The sequence below is a fragment of the Microsporum canis genome, genomic scaffold (assembly GCF_000151145.1).
Source record: "Microsporum canis CBS 113480 supercont1.4 genomic scaffold, whole genome shotgun sequence".
Classification (NCBI taxonomy): Eukaryota; Fungi; Ascomycota; class Eurotiomycetes; order Onygenales; family Arthrodermataceae; genus Microsporum; species Microsporum canis.
Window position 1 is genome coordinate 2496887 of NW_003299166.1, and position 21786 is coordinate 2518672.

At 52.4% G+C, this 21786-nt stretch overlaps 4 protein-coding genes across 4 annotated transcripts; 3 read left to right on the top strand and 1 right to left on the bottom strand.

Annotated features, from left to right (window-relative positions):
- Positions 1 to 334: 334 nt before the first annotated feature.
- Positions 335 to 1652, bottom strand: MCYG_04906 (SirD; the record flags this gene model as incomplete). Its single annotated transcript, XM_002847123.1, has 2 exons — positions 335 to 464; positions 532 to 1652. The coding sequence occupies 2 exons, from the start codon at positions 1650 to 1652 to the stop codon at positions 335 to 337; spliced, it is 1251 nt and encodes a 416-aa protein (XP_002847169.1).
- Positions 1653 to 2622: 970 nt separating this feature from the next.
- On the top strand, positions 2623 to 17659 carry MCYG_04907 (polyketide synthase; the record flags this gene model as incomplete). Its single annotated transcript, XM_002847124.1, has 11 exons — positions 2623 to 3275; positions 3472 to 3742; positions 3818 to 3843; positions 3904 to 3999; positions 4067 to 4196; positions 4256 to 4319; positions 4385 to 5744; positions 5805 to 10047; positions 10101 to 10274; positions 10457 to 12376; positions 12434 to 17659. 11 exons carry the CDS (start codon positions 2623 to 2625, stop codon positions 17657 to 17659), a joined length of 14163 nt encoding a protein of 4720 aa, XP_002847170.1.
- A 716-nt stretch (positions 17660 to 18375) lies between these two features.
- MCYG_04908 (uncharacterized protein) lies at positions 18376 to 19785 on the top strand (the record flags this gene model as incomplete). The annotated part of the gene is made up of 3 exons (XM_002847125.1): positions 18376 to 19102; positions 19156 to 19328; positions 19384 to 19785. 3 exons carry the CDS (start codon positions 18376 to 18378, stop codon positions 19783 to 19785), a joined length of 1302 nt encoding a protein of 433 aa, XP_002847171.1.
- Positions 19786 to 20131: 346 nt separating this feature from the next.
- MCYG_04909 (6-hydroxy-D-nicotine oxidase) lies at positions 20132 to 21723 on the top strand (the record flags this gene model as incomplete). Its single annotated transcript, XM_002847126.1, has 2 exons — positions 20132 to 20248; positions 20305 to 21723. The coding sequence occupies 2 exons, from the start codon at positions 20132 to 20134 to the stop codon at positions 21721 to 21723; spliced, it is 1536 nt and encodes a 511-aa protein (XP_002847172.1).
- Positions 21724 to 21786: the final 63 nt, after the last annotated feature.

The following is a 21786-nucleotide window of genomic DNA, read 5'->3' on the forward strand; positions in this document are numbered from 1 at the left end:
CTATAGTAGTCCTATGATCATTGTGTAATTGCTTCTTGTTCAAAGAGGGGATGAAGGCGGCGACCTTCATCTCTCTATGCTATCTAATAGGGTGTAGCCCTGATGTCTCGGGTATTCGGATGACCTTGAGACCCGGCTTATCACCTACGGCTTGTTCCGTGCTATGTGGCAGGGGCTGTTACACTGTGTATCGCAACAGACAGAAAAGGCATGTTTAGTCAGAGTGTAGGTGACGCCTCTTTCGAAGCCATCCAATTTTGCATTGTATTTTGCAGCAGACTTTGTATAGTCGTTGTCGCAAAATGCATTGCATTCGGCGTGACATAAGTCGACATCAATTCCCTGTAGTCGGCTTGCTGTATATCTTGGGATTGATATACGACGTGATCATGAGCTGGCCGCCTTTGATAGCGCAGGCTATATACGTCTGAGCGCCCAGGCTGTTCTCGAGTTCACGACTGGTGCTGGAAACAATGTCAGCGATGGTGGTCCACTGTTGGCTCGGGAGGCGCGAGAGAATGGGAGACTTACAAGATCTCTTCAAGTGCTGACAGATACTGACGCGCCTCTTGCTGCTTGTCTCTTCGCTTCATATACGTACACAACGCTGTCGCGATCAGATAATCCGACTTCCCGTAATGGCGCACGGGCAGGTACACTTTCGGCACCGGCTTTGGTTTGGTTTTGGAAAAGTCGAAGTAGTAAAGAACGCCAGCCGTGCGATGGGCGCATGGCTGTAAGTCTCCGCCAGTACTTGTGACTTGTTGCTTGCCAGGGAAGAAGAGTGCCTGCCAAAGTTCGAAAAGATCGCGGAAGGCTCGCTCGTTTTCTGGGCTCTGGATGCGACCGCCGAGGGTCATGATCGATCTGACCGAGTCGAAACTTGTGCATCTGGAACGCAGGTAAATTTTGAGGCGCGCGTACTCCTCAGGCACGCAGTCGATACCAAGTATGTCGCATTCCAGTGCTGAGCCAAGAGGATCTTTCTGGGTGAATTCCGTCAGCAACTCTAGAGCTTGGAATGCCCCGGCTCGAGCTTCTGGAAGGCTGCGGATTGCTTGGACAATGAGGTCGAAGTTCGACACTTTGGAATGGGTTGCCCGGACGGAAGGGAGAAAATATGCTTTGACTGTCATGGGCCCTTTCCTCCTCAAGTCGTAGGCTATGAAAGAAGATGATGAGGTCTCTGCAAGGGACTTCCCCAGCAAAGCCGCATGTTGCGAGTCCGGGGCATGATTGTTTGGTAGAAGTCGTTCCGCGCAGTGGTTGTACCAGCGAAGATTGAGATTTGGAACGGTGTGCTGGAGCTCTTTGATGAGATTTCGCGATGCCTGCAGATTCAACGGGTCCAGACAGCCGCCTGCGGAGAACCCGATCGGTTCCAAGGCATACCGTATGCGCGGGTCTTCGCCAGTATGACCCCATTCCCAGCTGAGCTCGACAGGAGTGTGGTCGTCTGTCATAAAGCTTTGCCAGGGTAGAACACTGCCGGGGGGCGAGCACGCAGGCCCCAAAGCCGGAACGGTGCAGTCCAGAAAGAATCGCATGTGGGCATACTGCGTTTCCAAGTTGTAGCCAGCTTTACGCAAGAGTATCGCCAGGGGTGTACAAATCTTGCCCTGCCAGAAGTTAAAGCTTGCATCTGCAGCCATGTTGATCTCCGGAGCTGTCCACGCTGCTGCTCGGGGAGAATAACTCTTGAGCATGTTTTTCGACGAAGAGGCAGCAACAGGAGGCAGGAGATGGTGGGACAAGAAATCGAGAGCAGTGGATATCTGCTGTGTGCATATAAAATACAAGAGAATGCCGCACAGCCGGCATCGGGAGGCATTTCTTGCATGCCCTGCTCTTGCATTGACATCTGGCCATCCTCCGTACGTACTCTGTGCGCGCTCGATCTGATTCAGTGTTTCAGCCTTCCTGTCAACCACGAGGCTAGACTCCCGTTCACAGCACGAACCTTTCGCCTTTACATAAGGGGATACGGAACTTGGCGGAGCGGGAGTTAGGCCGCGATCAACGGCCTCTTCTCTACCGGCTTGCGGCTCGGAGACTCTATTTATCAGCGTCTCCACTCGCATTTTCCCGTGCAGCAAAGGTGGGGCAATAATTGCCTCCGCACCACATGTCAGCCGGGAGGAACCCTAACCCTAGCCCACGCTAGCTGAACTCAACGAAGCAGCCAACCATAGGCCGATCTGATATGGAAAGGTTGTCTCCACAGCTCACCCTGGACCCAGGTCTGACTGATTCAAGACACCCAGGAGTTTAGCCCCGAGCCGTGCGTTGGCGGCGCAGCGAAAGGATTCCCACCTAGAACATAAGGCATTTGTTTGGTTAGTCTCGTAGCAGGGGGGCAGTTATGTACGTGATAAGCTGAGTACGGAGTACGCTAATATACGTTAGCAGCTAATAAGAGTATCTACCCTAGATAAAGCGGTGAACAAGCCGGAAAACAGTCTTAGGGAGGCTCATACTTGAATACACAAGAAGTAGTGCAACACTACTTCGTCCTGCCATTCTTGCTTATACCTACGTCAAGAGTCGGACTGCTAACGTTCGACCGTCATAGCCACAATCACGCTTCCCAAGGTAGCGCAGCACCACCAGGCAGAAGACTTCATGTCGCAGCGACAGCCTCTAGCTATCGTTGGCTATGCTTATCGGGCACCCGATGTTGGTCGGAAGGGTCTTTGGGAGTTTTTGGAGCAAGGAAAACTCGCATGGTCGCCGGTACCCTCTAACCGATTCAACCATGATGCCTATTATCATCCAAACGCGGAGAAAGCGGGCTTCATCTCGTCCAAGGGGGGTCACTTTCTGCCAGACGATCCGTACGCTTTCGATCCATCTTTCTTCAAGATCAGTGCCGAGGAAGCAAAGTTCATGGATCCCCAGCAGCGGTGCCTACTTGAATGTGCCTTTGAGGCTGCAGAGAGCGCTGGTATTCCACTTTCGGATCTCCTGGGCTCCAACACGGGAGTTTTTGCATCTGGTACCGATCCAGACCACGCCATTGCGATCGCAAAGGACTTGATGAACTCATCAAAGTACGCCGCTTTTGGATCTTCGCAATCCATGTTCGCCAACCGCTTGTCTCATTTCTTTGGTCTCACTGGACCAAGCGTTGCTGTAGACGCGGCCTGCTCTTCCAGTACCTACGCACTGCATCTCGCGTGTCAAAGTATTCTGGCTGGAGACTGTTCTGCGGCCTTTGTCGGAGGCTCGAAGCTACTCATCGGCCCGTTTGGGTGGACAGGGCTTGATCAGCTGGGGTATGTTCATTTTCATCTATCCTCGCTCGCGGTAAGCAGAATACATGGGACACGATGTCCGTGATCAGCAACTAGACTGGATTGCATCCGAGGTGTCGAACGTCTGGGCACCCGAGTCTGAGTGTCCCAATCATTCTGCTCGTCGCGAGCCCGCTAATTGCAGAAGAGGCCCGTTATAGACTGACCTTCCATGTAGTGCAACTTCACCGGAAGGTAGGAGTTTTGCCTTTGATAGTAGGGCGTCTGGCTTCGGAAAAGGCGAGGGGGCTGCCTGTTTGATCATCAAGCGACTTTCAGACGCGCTCGCTTGTGGTGATTCGATCCAAGCCATCATTCGTAATACCGTCTGCAACCATTCAGGAGCTACACAAGGTATTTCGATGCCTTCCCGTAGTAGTCAAGAAGAGCTTCTGTTCAATTTACATCGCGATGTTGGAATGGATCCCGATGAGACTGCATTTGTGGAGGTAAGAATCAAGATATCAAAGATATTTGTGCCGATGTTCACAAAGGGTTGAACAGCAAGCTAATCCTCGACACAGGCCCATGGTACTGGAACCCCTGTTGGGTGAGCTTTCTTTGGAGTGGCCTTCGGTGTCTCGCCGAATACACGATGCTGACTGGCTAGGGATCCAATCGATGCCGGTGCTATTGCATCAGTAGTCGGACGTCACAGATCGCCCTCCAATCCCGTATATATCGGGGCGGTGAAGTCAAATTTCGGGTCAGTTTCCCCCGGATTGCCTACTTTTCTTCAGTCTGCTGCTTGGACGCTGATATTGTGCGTGCAGCCATCTCGAAGGTGCTAGCGGTTTGATCTCAATCATCAAATGCATCATGATGCTGGAGCGCGGGATCATGCTGCCTAATGCTGACTTTTTGGAGATGAACCCCGAAATCGAGGGTCATGATCGATTAAAGGTAAGGCAATGGAAGCGTCTAAAGTCCGATGTTTGGGGGATCGTGAATAACTGGGTCAGGTATTGGCTAATTCGATGCCCTGGCCGTCTGGGGCACGGAAGAGAGTCTGTGTTACCAATTTTGGTGAGTTTACTATTCCCAAAAAGGACCTTCTTGAGTACCTTATGATTACCGCTAATAAGAGTCAGGCTTCGGTGGAAGCAATGCAGCGATCCTGCTCGAACAGGGGTCAAGGGAGCTCTCCGAGGAGCATCGCGTGATGACCAACGGAAACGGCATTAGAACGAACGGCATCGAGGGTGCAGTGAACGGTAACGATGTCTACCCTGGTATCAAAGGCGTTCGGCTAAAGAAGATGATCGAAACTCATGTTGACACACTGGCAGGTTTCAACAACATGATGACGCCTAGTGGTCATGCCAACAACGGCGTGGCGGAGCATTTATATGTCTTCTCTGCGCAATCTCGGAATAGTCTTGAGGCATACCAATCTTCCTTTGCAGACTACTTGGCAGGGAAACCAACGTCGGCTGGATTTGCTAAAAACCTTGCCTATACTCTTGGGCAGCGAAGAACGCATTTCGCTCACCGTGTCGCCTTGGTGGCAGAGTCTACAAGATTGTTGAAGGATCAGCTGCAGTCGGTGGCCAAAAGTACCAGACCAGGGAAGACGGAAGACCCTGTAGTTGCATTTATTTTCACCGGACAAGGTGCACAAACCTTCCGAATGGGCGCCGGTCTACAGAAATACGAGCAATTCGCGGAAGCAATTCAGGCGGCCGAACAGCTTCTTGTGACTCTGGGAGCTACGTGGTCCCTGAGCGAAGAACTCAATAGGGACAAGCTCGAGTCCCGGATCGATGATCCCGAAATCAGTCAACCGGCATGTACTGCAATACAGCTTGCCCTTGTTATTCTGCTTAAGTCATGGGGCATATTTCCTGCAGCTGTCCTCGGGCATTCCAGCGGGGAGATTGCAGCAGCCTTCACTGCTGGCCTTGTTTCATTCGAAGCTGCAATTGCGATTGCCTATTTCCGGGGCATCGCTGCCAAGGAGATTGCTGCTGATCAAGGTGTAGACGGAGCCATGTTGGCCGTCGGGACGAGTGCCCAGGAAGCACGGAAGCTGTTGCAAGGTTCCAAAGGCTATGCAGTTGTTGCAGCGGTCAACAGTCCTAACAGTGTGACAATATCCGGAGATGTGGATACCATCCAGCGTGTTCACCAACAGGCAGAGCAGCAGGGGCTTTTCGTGCGGAGGCTAAAAGTTACAGTAGCTTATCATTCGCGCCACATGGAAAGAGCGGCAGATTCATATCTGGCATCTATCACGCCGCACTGCTCTGCCAAATCAAAACCAACCGACCAGCAACCGACGACGCCACGATTCATATCGTCAGTCACAAGAACGGGAGAGACTGCTGATCCAACTCTTGCATCGTATTGGGTCAAGAACCTAGTCCAACCAGTGCAGTACCTGCAAGCTGTGGAGACACTATACTCGAGCCGTGGGAGTATTGATGGAAACGGCCAGGGACCGGATATCATGTAAGTCGACAACATACCGACTGGATCTACAAGGACCAACAGTGCTGATTGAATTCAAAGGATTGAGATTGGTCCACATCCAGCACTCCAAAGTGCTACAAAACAAACATTGGAATGGATCGCCAGCGGTGGTCAGAATCAAGCGGAGCACGTGAAGTATGTCCCTACGCTCATGCGTACCATGGTAGCCACGACGTCACTACTGAAATTGGCCGCCTCTTTGTTTGAGGGAGGATTGGACATCAACCTCGCCGCTGTCAACGAGACCAGATCATCTGGGGTGCAAATCATCGACGATCTCCCGGCCTACGCATGGAATAAGGCCGACCGATACATCCTACAGACTCGAATGGCGACCAATTGGCTTCACCAAGGGGGCCCATACCAACGCCTCCTCGGTTCAAGGAGTCCCTACAGCGAAGGAAATGAACATGTCTTTAGAAACGTCTTCACCCTGGACGACCTGCCCTGGATTCGGGACCATTTCATCAATGGCGATGTCCTTTTTCCCTTCACTGGTTTCGTATCTTTAGCCATTGAGGCCTTGAGGTCGCTTACCACCGACGTGGCACCGGCCGTGCTCATCAAAGAGTTTCATGTTAAAGCTAGCCTGGTGATTGAGGAGGACGAACGCGTCGACTTGACCACCAAACTTCGTCCTGCCCCAACGGGCTCAGCAACTGTTTCGCCCACAGCCTGGTTCGTCGACATTCTGTCCTGGTCCAACTCCCACCAATGGACGCAACATGCATATGGTCTGATTGAGGCAGATCATAGCCACGAATCCCTCGCCGAAAGCCCACACGTCCAATCTGCGCTGCAGATACTCAATCGCAAGACACTTCAGGAGCTTGATGCGCAAGGTGAGTACGCTGCATTGAAAGCGAATCGGGGAGTCGTTTACGGCCCATCCTTCCGGCTCATGACTGGTCTTTGGCGAGACTCAGCTGCCACCGTTTCGACCTTGGTATTAGGCCGCCTAGACCCCGACCCTCATGCGCACCCAGAAGCGTCCCCGGTGACCGTGGATCCACCTCTGCTAGACAGCATCTGTCACGCTTTCGGCCCCATGTTGGGGAGTGACAGACCGGGGCCTACTATGGTGCCTTCATTCTGCCTTCAGTTCCGAATATCAAACCGTATCGCTGCGGATGCCGGGCGGGAATTCAAGGTTGTTTCCACGCTCGTGGGTCGTCCCGAGAAGTCAGAGGCGCAGGTGCGGCTCGTTTTGTTTGAGATGTCGACAGATTCTTTGCCTCCGAAGCCTGTCGCCGAGATTGGCCCCCTCAGGCTGCAAGGCATTGAGCGAGGGAATGCAATTGGTTTGCAATTGCCGGAGAGCTATACCTTCAAGCATGTGCCGTACACGAATCTCATGGACACACGCGCCCTCTCCGAGATGGTTCAGGGTAATCCGGCGACCCAAGATGAACTGAGCAAGCGGCATGATTTGGACCGTGCTGCTGTACATTTCCTGTCCCGCATGTTCCAGGAGATTACGGACGACGACACATCGAATGTGCCTGTACATTACGCCAAGTTCCTCGCCTGGGCCAGAAGGGCTATCAAGGCATCACAACATGCAACCACCGATGCTGCAGCATTATTGGCCAAGGTCTCGTCATCGTCTGACACCGGGAAGATGGTTTGTGCAGTCGGCGCACAGCTCCCCCAGATCATCAGGGGGGAACAGCTTCCGATGAGTATCATGCTTGAGGATGGCTTACTCCAGCGTGCCTATGAACAATACTCAACCTCTCGCTTAAATCAAGCGGCAGCAAATTATATCGCACTATTGGCAGCATGTAATCCCGATCTCAGGATCTTGGAGATTGGTGGAGGGACGGCAAGTGCCACGCTACCTGTCCTTGAGGGTATTCAAAGGGCAACAGAAGGACTGCTGTCTTCCTATCAGTATACTTTCACCGACATCAGCGCCTCATTCTTCGACAACGCCCGGACGAAACTGTCTCAATGGTCCGGGCAGCTGAGTTACAGTAAATTGGATATCAGCCAGAATCCTCTTTCACAAGGATTTGCTGCAGAGTCATACGATGTCGTGCTAGCCAGCAACGTGCTCCATGCTACGCCCGACATGGTCGAGACTCTGAAGTATGTGCGAGCGGTGCTGAAACCCCATGGGAAGCTTATCCTTGTCGAGGGCGTGGTTGAAACTCCACAGCCCCATGTGCTGCCGTTCGCCTTACTTGAAGGATGGTGGCTGTCGGAGGACTCCTACCGCTCGACGTCCGATGGACCGTTCTTCAACAAGGAGCTGTGGAGCGATCTACTCCGCTCAACTGGCTTCACTGGGGTGGAGGGTTTTGTGGATGATTATCCAGGGCGGCCAGAACACCTTCACTCTGCAATGTGGTCGACAAGATGTGACACGGAAAGAACTTGCAACGAGAAAGTCGACATCTCTGTCTATCACTGCGTTTCCCAAGAAGACGTCGGGTTTGCAGAGATGGTCTCTAATGATCTGGCCCATAAGCTTGACTGTACAACGTCCGTCAAGCATCTTGTCCGGGATCACCACGACAAGCAGACCTCGATCTGCGTCATCCTGGACAGCCATCAACACAGCATGCTGAGTGATCTATCATCGGCCATGTTCCACGCCATTAAAAACCTCCTCCTGCACACTCCTAGTCTGCTCTGGGTTTTGCCAGACCAGTCTCACCCTGACGCGTCCATAATCAGAGGCATATTGCGTTCTCTGCGCCTCGAAATCAGCACCAGCAGATTCGTCCTGCTCGAAGCTCCTTGCAATGCACGTGGCTCTGAAGCGATTGCGCGACTCGTGAAGAATATGATGCAGGAGGTAAATTCTACGATCCACGGCGAGCAGGAATATGTTCTCGTGGATGATGTACTTCATGTGCCTCGACTGGGAATTGTCGAAACCGCGAAGGAGGTGTTTGCAGCCGAAGCGGGCGGAACAGTGATGAGGGAACAGAACATCCGCCACGCCGAGGATGCTATCGAGATGACTTTGGACGCGGTCGGCAGTCCGGATTCGTTATATCTCCGCGCCAGTGACATCCTGAGCACAGAGCTGGGCGCCGACGAAGTCATTGTCCGCGTTGCGGCAGTTGGTATCAACTTCAGAGATCTACTGCTGGTCCTCGGATCCTTGCCATGGCATGCTCTCGGTTTTGAGGGCGCAGGCGTGGTGGCCCAAGTTGGAACCCGCGTGAACGACCTGCACGTCGGCGACCGCGTCTTCTACGTCGTCAACGAAGGCGGCATGGCCAACTTCGTACGGATGTCCAGCGTGCGTGCCCATAGAATACCCGACGGTCTGGCCATGGTTGACGCGGCCTCCTTGCCAATTGCCTTCAGCACGGCGATTATGAGTATCATCGAGATTGGCCGTCTCCGCAAAGGCCAAACTGTGCTTATCCATAGCGCGTCGGGAGCAGTTGGACAGGCCTGCATCATGATTGCTCAACAAATCGGCGCCCGGATATTTGCCACCGCAGGCTCGACCGAGAAAAGAGAATTCGTTGCGAAAACCTATGGCATCGCGACCGCTCACATATTCTCGAGTCGGAATTCCGACTTCAAACACAGGATCCTACAGGCAACCGATGGGCACGGGGTTGATCTCGCCGTTAATTCACTGAGCGGCCCTCTACTCCAGGACACTTGGGATTTGATTGCCGAAAATGGTATATTCGTCGAGATTGGCAAAAAGGACCTTCTCGAGAACAAGTACCTGCCCATGAGAAATTTCGACAAAAACATCACTTTCAGCGCTATCGATCTACGGAAGTTTGCCGCCGCACGACCTAAGGCCGTGAAGGAATGGTTATCAACTATCGTCCGCATGCTTGAAGGCCAAGAAATCATGCCTGTTCGTCCCCTGACCAGCGTCTCGATCTCCCAAGTCAAAAGTGGTCTGCGAAAGCTACAGTCCGGTACAAACATTGGCAAGATTGTTGCGACGGTGGAAGATGAAAGTGTCATGGTAGAGCGCCCTTCGCTGCGGAGGCTAAGCTCGGAAGGTCTGCTACATCCAGATGCCACATACCTGATCACCGGTGGCACTGGAGGGATTGGTCGCGCATTGGCATCCTGGATGATCAAGAAAGGGGCCCGGAACGTGGCTCTGCTAGGACGCAGCGGCGATTCTAACCCAAATGTGGCCAATCTGCTGAAACGATACGAGGGTACTGATATCTGCATCCGAGCTCTCGCCTGTGACGTCAGCTCTCGCCCTGACATGGTTCGCGCCGTGGAAGCGTTAGCAGATCTTCCACAAGTACGAGGTGTGGTTCACGGGGCTCTCGAATTACGGGTAAGGCAAGCACCATGCTTTGGACCACATTCCCAGTACTGACCATCTTGTAGGATAGGATCCTTGCCAACTCTACCTTCGAAGACTGGCAGCGAACCATGGGGCCCAAGGTTGAGGCAGCGTGGCATCTACATGAGCTCTTGCCAGATCTCGATTTCTTCGTATCTCTGGGCTCCATGTTAGGCGTCGGTGGCCGAGCTGGGCAGTCTCTCTATGGAGGAACTTCGGTAAGTCATCTTGTCGTCCCGAGCACAGTATTGTTGTGGTTGGGACACTTCAAGTGAGACGCCCTGGCATTCGACGTCTCGGATGCCAGCCGAGTTGGCTGTCGATCACGGTCCCGTTTACTCTGCTCGCCACGAGGTTATTGTGAAATTGCTCATATGAACGCGGCTAACGGTAGTCTTAGACGTTTCTCGACGCATTCTCAGAATACCGAATCCGGTTGGGACTGCCTGCTGTTACCGTCAGCCTGCCCCTTGTCGAGGGTGTCGGTATTGCCTTCGATCGCGGCATCGTCCAACACTTGCAAGGCACCGTGGGCGCCAGCATAAACGAAGATCAACTTTTCACTCTGATCCATGGGGCCATCATTGGGCCATCTTCTGGACTCAATGCCCATGGAAGAAGCCTGTCTTGCACGCTCGCGTCGAAGACGGAGGCCGACGACTTGCCGTGGGAGCACATAAGCCCATTGTCTGTGATAGGGCGTCTACGAAATAGAGCCGGCGGTGTCGATCCTTCTTCCAACGAAAGCAAGAAGCTCCAAGGTCATCTACAGAATGCGTCTCCGGAGCTACTTTTAGAGGCCTTGGGCGACAAGGTATCGTCGATTACGAGGATCGACAGGGACGAGATTACGCCCGACAGGAGTTTACTTGACTACGGACTCGATAGCCTGTTCTCCCTGGAGCTTCGGAATTGGATTCGACGGCAATTGAACGTTGACATGGCGCTCAAAGACATTACTGCTGCCCCTAATTTGAAAACTTTGGTCCAGCGGATTACTGCTCGCATGACATCCGTCTCGGCTCCTCCACAGATTCAACCTCTCGCCAAGGCCGTTACTGAAAGTGGTTCGACACCCAGCTCTTCCAGTCATTCGCCCGAAAGTGTGGTCTTACCACGACTCCCACTCTCTCCCCTGCTCGGTCTTCAATCTGACGACGAGCGAGACAGCATAGAGGAGCAGCTCCAGTCTATCGGCATTGATCCATCTAATGTGGAGTTGGTGTTGCCTTGTGCACCGGTACAAGAGGGTATACTTTTCGCTCAATTGAAAGGTCAGGCGCGCCAATACTTTGACTATTGGCCCATGAAAATTACAGTCAAAGATGACACCGGTCATGTCGATGTTGACCAGGTCGAAGCGGCCTGGAAAGCCGTCTGTGTGGCTCAACCTATACTCCGGACGGTCTTTACGAGCTCTCGATCGAGCGTAGGCGCCTTCCAGCAAATCATCCTGAAAAACACAGACCCCCATATTTCTCATACGACGGTTGATCCGCAGGCCAAACTGAATGCGATTCGGAACACCATGGGAGAACCGCAGTTTGCTGCAGCGCAACCACCACATCAACTACATCTCGCCCGAGCGTCTAGCTCTGTCATTTACGCTATCTTCTACGTGAGCCACGCTCTTTACGATTACAGATCGATCCAGCTCATTGGTGAGCAGCTTCGCCAGGCCTATTCCGACTTGGGTAGCATACGCAAAGGGCCCAGCTTGAGCCGATATATTAGCTGGGTACAAAATCATTCGTTGAAAGCGAGAGACTACTGGAAAGCATACTTGTCCGGCGCTCGACCGTGCTCCATCCCCGCTCTGGACAGCTCCGAGTCAAGTCTTCTTGACAAGACTCTGCCACCATACGTCGATGTATCGATCAACCAGCTCTCTCTGCTCCAACCATTCTGTGGCCGACACGGCGTGACAGTGGCAAACTTGGTGCAAGTTGCATGGGGAATGGTGGTCCGTGAGCTTACTGGGTCGCGGTCCGTGATAACTTTTGGTTGTGCCCAGTCCGCAGTTGGAGCCATCGAGGGTGATGAAACGACGCTGGGCCCGCTCCTGGCGAATATCACCTGCTGTTTCCATCTGGATCCCGGGACAACGCTGTTGGAATTGCTTCAGCGGGCAAGAGAAGACTCAGTACATGCTCTGGAGCTTCCCAATTTCGCCATGGCCGAACTCGACGAGGCTGTCGGTCTTGGGCAATCATCACGTTTCGATACGGCTGTGACAATCGTCCGTATGGCTCCAGAGACGCCTGCGGCACCGGATGGCATCCAGGTTCAGCACGTGCAGCCCGAAGAAATCTATACTGAGGTACGTTCTGTTGTTCATTCCCAGTGCCCGCGTACATGCTAACACGTTGCACCGTAGAATGTTCTATTGTTGGGTGTCGGTTATGATAACAACACTATCGGTGCCAGGCTGTACTACGATGTATCCAGGGTTTCCAGGTCGTTGGCGGAACACGCCGGGGGCTTGTTTGCAACCGTGGCCAAGAAGATCCTTGGTGACCCAGATCAGTCAATCCAGGCGCTCGAGTCATCAATCAACCAACCGACCGCCATCTTTTGCGCTCGGGATGTTGCAAAAAGCATATATCGCGAAGCAGCTTCTTCGATTGAGCTGCCAACCAGCTCAATCGAAGACATATATCCCTGCACTCCTTCGCAACAGCATCAGATCCTGGCCTCTGTCCAGCGGAAGAGCGGCGGTTGCATGGATCAGTACGTCTTCCGAGTACCAGAACATGTATCAACAACCAGGCTTTGCGACGCAATCGATATCGTGGCAACGTCCAGCCCTTCGCTGCGGACCCGATTTGTGTCCTTGAAGCAGGGCAGTACTTTCCAAGTCACTGTGAAAACCACGCCGTCGTGGAATTCCGAGACTTCCCTCTCGGATTATCTTTCTTGGGATAGGAACTTCCACATCCGCTACGGTGGGCCAATGTGTCGATTTGGCGAGGTTAATGAGCCAGATGGCAAGAACTACCTGGTCCTCTCACTACATCCGGCCATCTACGATCCGTGGAGCCTCGAGCTTATCATGACTGCAATCAGCAAAGTCTATGAAGACCATGGCAAACCGCCACACCCGTTCCAATCCTTGGGCACATATATTTGTCGTTTATCACACCGTCAGGACGCGCTCGATGCACAGAGAATCTTGTCGGCTCGGCCCCAATGGTCCTACGAAGCATCATCCCAGTTCCCAATCGTGCCCCACGACGCACCCGATGCAGATCTTGCTGACTCAAGATCGTTGGCGATTCCACTGCCACGGACTGATACAGGCAATGATATTGGAACAACCATGGCCGTTCTGCCTGCTGCCTGGGCTTTGTGCCTCTCAAGACTGAATGGGGACGGGAAAGCCTGCTTCGGCATCCATGTGAGTCGCCGTGATGAATCGATTGACGGAATCGCTCGCACGACGGGGCCGATTGCAGCCATCGTCCCATGTGCTGTGGACCTGACCACGCTGGATAACGGCGACTCGCTTCTTGGAGCCGTACGGGAAGACGTTCAGGCAACAACACCATCCCTAGAAGCATTGAATCAACGTGAAGCGTCTGCAAGCGATAGCCTAGGAACGACGTCCGACTCGTTCAGAAATGTCTTGATTGTTCACCCAAATCCTGCCTCCACCAAGCAAACAGGGCCGCCAGAGATACTGGAACTCATGCAAACGAGACTGTCTGAGATCTCATTCGACGGAGCTAGGCTTGTTACGAATTGCAGAGTTCAACGCCACGGGATGTTGTCGATCGAAATGCAGTTCGACAACCGAATTATTTCAGGGGAAGACATCGAGATCCTGCTGCACCAATATAAGCATGCTATTACCCAACTCGTCCTGGAAGGCACTGCTCCGCTGGCCGACTTGGATCCCATGAGCAGTCATGAGAGGTCACTACTCCTTGAATGGAACACAAACAGCCCGAGCTCCGTGGAATGCTGCATTCAGAACCAGGTGCGAGATGTGGCTAAAACGGCGCCGACAGCGCCTGCTATTTGTGCCTGGGACTGCAACCTCAACCACGAGCAGCTGGACGACCTCTCGGATCGAATGGCTGCTCTGCTTCGAAAGAATGGCGTCAAGACAGGAACCATTGTGCCATATTTCTGCGAGAAGTCCGCCGCAGCTATCGTCGTCATGTTGGCAATTCTTAAAGCTGGAGCAGCTCTGGTCGGCATGGACTCGGATCATCCTGCCCAAAGGCTCGACGCCATCTTGACCGAAGTTGATGCGTCTATCGTTGTCATCTCGACCACCTTGCGTGAGAAAGTCAACGCCAAGGTGCAGGTCAAGAATGCTGTGGTGGTGGATGCCGAAAGCATTCAACATCTTCCCCGCGGCGGCCCTGGGCATGTTGCGGTTCAACCGTCGGATACTTGCTTCGTCCTCTATACGTCAGGCAGCACCGGCATTCCTAAGGGCGTCGTGGTTTCGCACTCCAATTTTGCTACGAGTGTGCACCATCAACGCGGGTTTGCGGGCATGTCGGCAGCGACTAGGACCTTGCAATTCTCGAACTTCATCTTCGATGCGGTCATGATCGAAGTCTTTATGACCTTGGTGTCCGGAGGCTGCGTCTGTATACCCCAGGAAGCGGAGAGGCTCAATGACCTTTGCGGCGTGATACAACGAACGCGTGCCAATTTTGCGATACTGCCACCGTCAACAGCAAGCCTACTGAGTCCTGCCGAGATCCCGACTTTGCACACACTATGCCTCGTTGGGGAACAACTTCCACGGCACATGGTGGACCGTTGGAGCAACATTCGTCTGATCAATGGCTACGGGCTCAGCGAGACAACCATCTCCACCTCACTTCGTCGTGTGTCACCCGATTCCGGCAAACATCATCTCAATATTGGGCACCCGATTGGTTGTCGATATTGGGTTGTCGACCCTAATGACCACGACCGACTGGTGGCCCTCGGGTGTCTTGGGGAGCTTCTGGTTCAGGGGCCTGTGGTCGCCCAAGGCTATCTGAAGAACGCCGAGAAGACTAGAGAAGCCTTCATCCCGCCACCCAAATGGATCAGCGACTTCCCATCACTCGATCTGTCGTCGCAACGATGGTACAAAACAGGAGATCTGGTAATGCAAACGGCGGACGGGTCAGTAACGATGCGCGGCCGTAAGGGAACTCAGATTAAGCTCGCTGGCCAGAGGATCGAATTGGAGGAGATTGAGCATCATCTCCGGCAACTATCCGACCCCAGCTGGAAAATTGCGATGGAGCTCATCAGGCCGGATAATCAGGATCAGGACGCATGTCTAGCTATGTTCTTTGCTGCCATGAATGCGAACGACGAATCCAGAGCTTCAGAGACACCCTGTCAATTCTTATCACCCTTTTCGCAAGAGGCCTTGATGCTCAGGCAAGCTCTAACCTCCAAGCTTCCGTCCTACATGATACCGCAGTACTTCATCCGCCTGAACCGACTACCGCTTACGAGCTCCAACAAAACCGACCGGCAAGCACTCCGCACGCTAGGTGGCAGCCTTTCACCGGAACAGCGAAGTGCTTATTCTGGGCTTGGGGTTGCTTCCAGTCAAGTGATGACGCCGCAGCAAGTCATCGATGGCGAGTCGCAGATCAAACACGGCAAGGACCCCCAGGCGGAGCTCCGCAAACTTTGGGCCCGAACTCTTGCTTTGCCTTTGCATGATGTCCAGGCGACGGATGATTTTTTCAGTCTCGGTGGGAGTTCTCTCCGGGCGATGCGATTGGTCAACGCTGCACGCCGAGCTGGCTTCGCATTGACAGTCGAAGATATATTTAACACGCCTGTGCTCTCGGATCTCGCTGCGGCAATGCGCCCGGTAGCATCTGCTGGTGGCAGCACTGGGCGTGCAGGGGCCAGTCTTATGCCACGGCCGCCGAAGCCCTCCTCTGCTACGGCTGTCAGCAGCGAGCTGAGGAGTTGCCTCATGCAGCATGGCTTCGAGATGGAAAAGATCGAGAGTGTGGTGGAGGCGACCGACACCCAGGCCGACCTTCTTGCAGTGTCAGAGTTGGATGGCCAAGGGTTCAATCCCAGATTCGTCATGGAATTCGGAGCAGCCGGTCTCGATCTCGCACAGATGACCGAGGCTTGTGAGGTGGTCCTAAGGCAGCATCATCTCTTGAGAACGATATTCGTACAGCATGGGGCCACTCTTCAACAGGTGGTGTTGAAATCTCCACCAAGAGGAAGCGTGCAAGTCACTACCGACGAGGAAGAATTCGAAGATACAAGTGGGTACTATGTTGGGATGAAGACGATGCTCGAGGATAGGTTGCCCCGATTCCGTCTACTTGCCAGGGGAGACAGATGCCATAAGCTGCATCTCCAGATCCACCACGCGGTCTACGATGCCATCTCACTCCCCATCATCTTCAAAAATCTGGAGGCAATATACAGGCAGGAGGCTGTTGCAACTGGTCCGAGCTTCCACAGCTGGGTTTCTCATATTCGTTCCCTGGACAAAACCGCGGCGAGGGAATTCTGGGCTCAGACATTGAAAGGTTCATCGATGGCATACGTTGTGCCGCATCCCAAAGGGCGACGACCAACCTCGGGTAGTCCCTGCAGCGAAGAGATTCTGATACGGGTTCCAATGATCAAGACATCCCATGGGACCTGCGCAAACGTCGTCCACGCTGCATGGGCGCTGGTGCTCTCGCACATCACCGGCAAGCAAGATGTCGTGTTCGGAAGCGGCCACGCCAATCGAGACCCCGCCTCCTTCCCCGACGTCGACCAAGTCCTCGGTCTTTGTATGAATTATATCCCGGTCCGAGCTCGACTCGACACCAAAGCTAGCCTGGGCGGCTTGGTCGCGCAGATCCAGGCCCAGGCGGTGGCCACCATCCCGCATCAACATCTCGGTGTCCGTGACATGATACAGACCTGCACAGATTGGCCAGCGTGGACACGGTTCAGCAGCGTTTTGCTGTATCAGAACGATGAAGCGATGCAGACGTTCGAGCCCGGGGTCAGATTCGGAGATGTCGATTGCACGATCAAGGGTATTGGCGGAGTGGGCCAGGCTTCGGATCTGTGGCTTCAAGTCTCGCCGTCGGCGTCCATGAAGGAGCTCATGGTACAGGTGTGGTACTCGCAGCGCACTATTCCCGAAGAGAGAGCACAATCAATCGCGCGTCTTTTCCAATCGGTGCTCGAATCGATGCCATTGGCACTGGAGCGGCCGCTCCAGGAAATCACTGAAACGCTGAATAAGACAATGCCGGCTGGCAGTGTCACGGCCGATTTCGATCATCCCAGCCATCCAGTCGATGATGCTTCAACAAACGGTACAGCATCAACGTCTACCCCGAGTGCTCTCACACTGGCCATAGTCTCGCAGGCCTGGGATGATGTCAGTCTTGTCGTACCTGCCGCTGGTACTCAGACACAGGACGAAAAGACAGTTGATGATCAGTCCATGTTCTGGGGCGGAGCCGGTAGCGCCGATCTGGTCACCACGTTGCTGTTATCCCGCTACTATCAGCGAAATGGGTATAAATTGAGCATGCAGGATCTTATTGACAATCCTACTCAAAAGGGGCAGGCAGGTCTACTCGAAGCGCTGAAGGAATAGGTTTGGCCAGCAAGGAAAAATAATTTACGGAGCGAAGCGAAGTTATATTGTATTCCAAAAAGTAGATAGATATATAGATGGGTCTGCTGTAAATTACGTGATTGGTTGAATTCAGAGCATTTGATTGGATACTTGTAACCTTGCATGAGTAGTGGCTTGGCAGCTTAGTCATCTTACCCTATCAAAATTGAATGGTGGTGCTTAGTCATCAACATATTGGATGGATGCTTGGTCAGCAGATCACGTGATCTATTTTCTTGCGTATATTCCTCATTTCGTCCTCTTGGGAAACACCTTCAAATAACGGTGTTGCTCTATACACCAATTTGATACCTACGATGGCACCAGGGATGCATGCGATCTTAGATGTACAACCCTTTAATTCCGCTAATGGTTGCACCTAAGTTGTTTTTTTAATTTATTCTGAAGGTCAATGTCATCACACCTTCTCCAGTTAGCGCTGGTTGCGCTCTTGAGGACACGAACTATGGACCATGGTTCAAGAGAAATATCCCCTTCATGATGACACCTTCCGTATGACTCATCTTGACTTATAAAAATCTCTTTTCCCAAGTCCTTCTTCTTCCTACTGCTTCCCGGCTGCAACGACGCGTCCAAAGACGAAGAACATCCAAGCCAGCAGATATCTCTCCTCTTCAAATTACGCACCTCTCCATACTTCTACAAGCGTGTGGATTCTTTTCTACTGTCTTATCATGGAGCCGGAAATCCCCCCAAGAGTCTCCTCCAAGCTTCCCCTTCTTCGACATAAATATTCAACAATTCTACCTCAAAACCAGCAGGAAAGGTTGGAGAAAAAATACTCTAGAGTCGTTGGCACAGCTTCAAATGCGTCACGTTCATCTATTGAAACTTCGGTCTCTGAATTTCTCGAACGGAAGATTGATGCTCTTACGGCGGGACTTGACTACTACGAAGAGTACCAGAATGGCCTTCGTTCTGCCCTTAACCGAAAAGATCTAACGGAGGAAGACTACCGAAATGAGCTTATAACCCTCGATAAGCAATACACTCCAGCTATCCGGGAACTAAAGATTATAAAGCGACAGTTCCGGACTATCGAAGCCGATGTTGAGGAGGAGCGCGAGGTTGATTTAAAACGCCAGAAATGTGCCAAAGATGCGAATCTCGACTTCCTTGAAAGAGCATATACGGCGACTATGGTTACGCGGGTCATGGGTGCCTCCTCACTCAAATCCAGCAGCAGCTTTAGCCAGAAGGAGTTCAGGAAGGGTGTCATTAAATACTTAGGAGCCAAAAACGACTCTGAGGGGACAGAGAGGGCATGGTGTCACATTACTGGGATGTGGCATGATTCCGACAATATCAAAGCTGCACATATAGTGCCGAAAGCCTTAAGGGGAGATGAGCTAAAGCACTTGTTTGGTGTAGGGGAAGTCGTTTTAGAAGACCCGAGAAATGGTACGTAAAGCAGCACTCTCAAAATTTGACAATCGGTAATTAAGAACAATCAGGCATCACCCTATGGAAGACACTCGAGAAAGGGCTGGATAATGGCACTATTGCCATAATCCCAGTCCCTTCTACGAACGAATGCGAGCCAACCAAATGGAAATGCGTTCTCGTCGACCAATCCTTACGAAACCAGACTTGGGCCTACTCATTTGGCGTAGTTCACAAATGGGAGGTAAGCTTGATTAAATCACCGCCACATATCGAAAAGTGACTAACATATTGAATAGGAGTTGGACGGCAAGGAGCTCACGTTTCTCACTGATAATCGCCCGGCCAGAAGATATTTATACTTCCGTTTCGTTGTCACTTACCTCTACGCGAAGAAAAGGGGCAATATTCAGTGGGCAGAAAACATTGAAAGCCGCAAGGTCCTATGGGCATCAATGGGGCCGTATCTTGCAAAGTCCACCTTAATTTCCCTGGGTAGGAGTATTTCTGGGTTTGATCTCCCTGCTGCTCTAGTAGAAGGGAAAACCTTTGACTGCCCGTCACCAACACCTGCCCCTGAGGAAGAACTTGCGCTGTCTGCCAGCCTACGAACTGCGATGATAGAGTCGGTACGGGCCACGGAAGATGAGGACGAGGACGAAGATGAGGGCGAAGATAGTAACATCGAAGATGAGGAGTAGCCAATACCGAATCTATGCCCACATGCGAGATGCTCTTTTACTTGCTTTCATCTTGACCCTGTTGTGAGGAACAGAAACAGTGACTGATAATAGACTGGTGTTCTGGTGGTAATCCATCTGATTACCATAGCTCCCTTAATTAGCTGACTATTTTTCAATTAAAACTTTTATCACTACAAAATACGAAGATCCACACTTTTTGTAACCAGGTACATCTTCCAATTGGTGGTGAATCCTCCAGATTTCCTGCTGGCTGAACCACACCTTTCCACCTTTTAACATCCGAGGTCCTCTTATTTATACCATCGGTGTCGTAGAGTGCTTGCCATCGCGAATATCAGGAGAAATGCGATTTTGTAGTCATCAGCTCGCAGTCGGGCTCGCAGGGCTTTCTGGCTTCTTGGTTGATGGCCTTACAACTCAACATCAAGCTGGCAGTAGATTAGACGAATGCTCCAAGGCAGTAAGTCTTCCCGACCTCGGGTAAGAGAATATCCTTTGCTAATAGTTCTGAAACAGTGCGAGACATTGGCAAGGAGATTTTCTGGCCAGATCAGCCTGCCCAACTCCACGGTTTATGACGAGGAGAAGGCACAGTTCTGGTCAGCCCAGCAGTCTGAAACATCTCCAGCTTGTTTCTTCCGCCCAGCCAGCTCACAGGATGTTGCAACTGCGGTTTGGACATCTCGCCGCACCGGATGTCCCTTTGCAGCCAAATCAGGCGGCCATGCTGCGATGGCCGGTGCATCAAACATCGCCAGCGGTATCACCATCGACTTTTCCAGCCTCAAGAATGTTGCCGTGAGTAAAGACCGACGTACGGTCTCCGTAGGGCCAGGTAACACATGGTTTGACGTCTATACACGACTTCAAAAGGAGGATTTGGTAGTCATCGGTGGAAGAGTCGCTGACATTGGCGTCGGTGGCTTGACTCTGGGAGGTGGCATCTCGTTCTTCAGCAACATGTATGGATGGGCGTTGGACAATGTTCGAAGCTTCGAGGTTGTCATCGCTTCAGGCGATATTGTTCGTGCCAGTTCTCACCACCATGCGGACCTATACTGGGCACTTCGAGGTGGCGGTAATAATTTCGGACTGGTCACTGAATTCGAGCTCTTCACGCATCCACTGAAAGGAGGCGAGATGTGGGGAGGAAATCTCATTCACCCCGGAGCGCAGAATAGAAGTGTGCTCCAGCATTTGGCCGACTACACCCACCAAGGCGCCGAACAGGACCCCAAGTCTGCGCTCATAGTGAATGTGATATATGACCAGCAGCATGATCAGTACGCCTGCGTGACGCAAGTTGAATATGCAGAGTCCCTTAAGAACAACGCTACGCATCCTGCCGTATTCGACGGCTTCTTTGCTGAGCCAAATCGGCTGCTGGATACAGTGAAGTCTTCGACCCTGTCCCAAATTACAATGGACTTCAATGATGCCAACCCCAATGGCCTGCGAGAGAGCTACTGGGCTGCTACCATAGAGGTCAACGCAGAGCTCTTGTCTGAACTGCTGGACTACTGGGTTGAGGCTATCAGTCCGATCCAGAAGAAAGTCAAGGGATATTTACCGGTATATTCGCTGGAACCCATTGGAAAACCCATGCTTAAGCCGATGGCTGAGCGCGGCGGTAATGCGCTTGGTCTAAACGCAGAAAAGCCACTTATTATAATGAATCCGAGTGCTAGGTGGGAGAACGCAGAAGATGATGAGATTGTCATCGATGCGTATGTTGGTTGGCTTAAGAAGGCGAAGGCGAAGGCAACGGAGCGAGGGCTCTGGAATGATTTTGTTTACATGAACTATGCGAGCGTCAAGCAGGATCCTATTCAGAGTTATGGAAGTGCCAATATTGAAAGGCTTGAAAGCGTGGCAAAGAAGTATGATCCTGAAGGCGTCTTCCAACGCCTGCAGCCTGGATACTTCAAGCTCTAGGGTTGATCATTTCATTAGAAGTCGGCTTTTTCTCTTAAATACGTTCAAGGCATATTGGCAAAT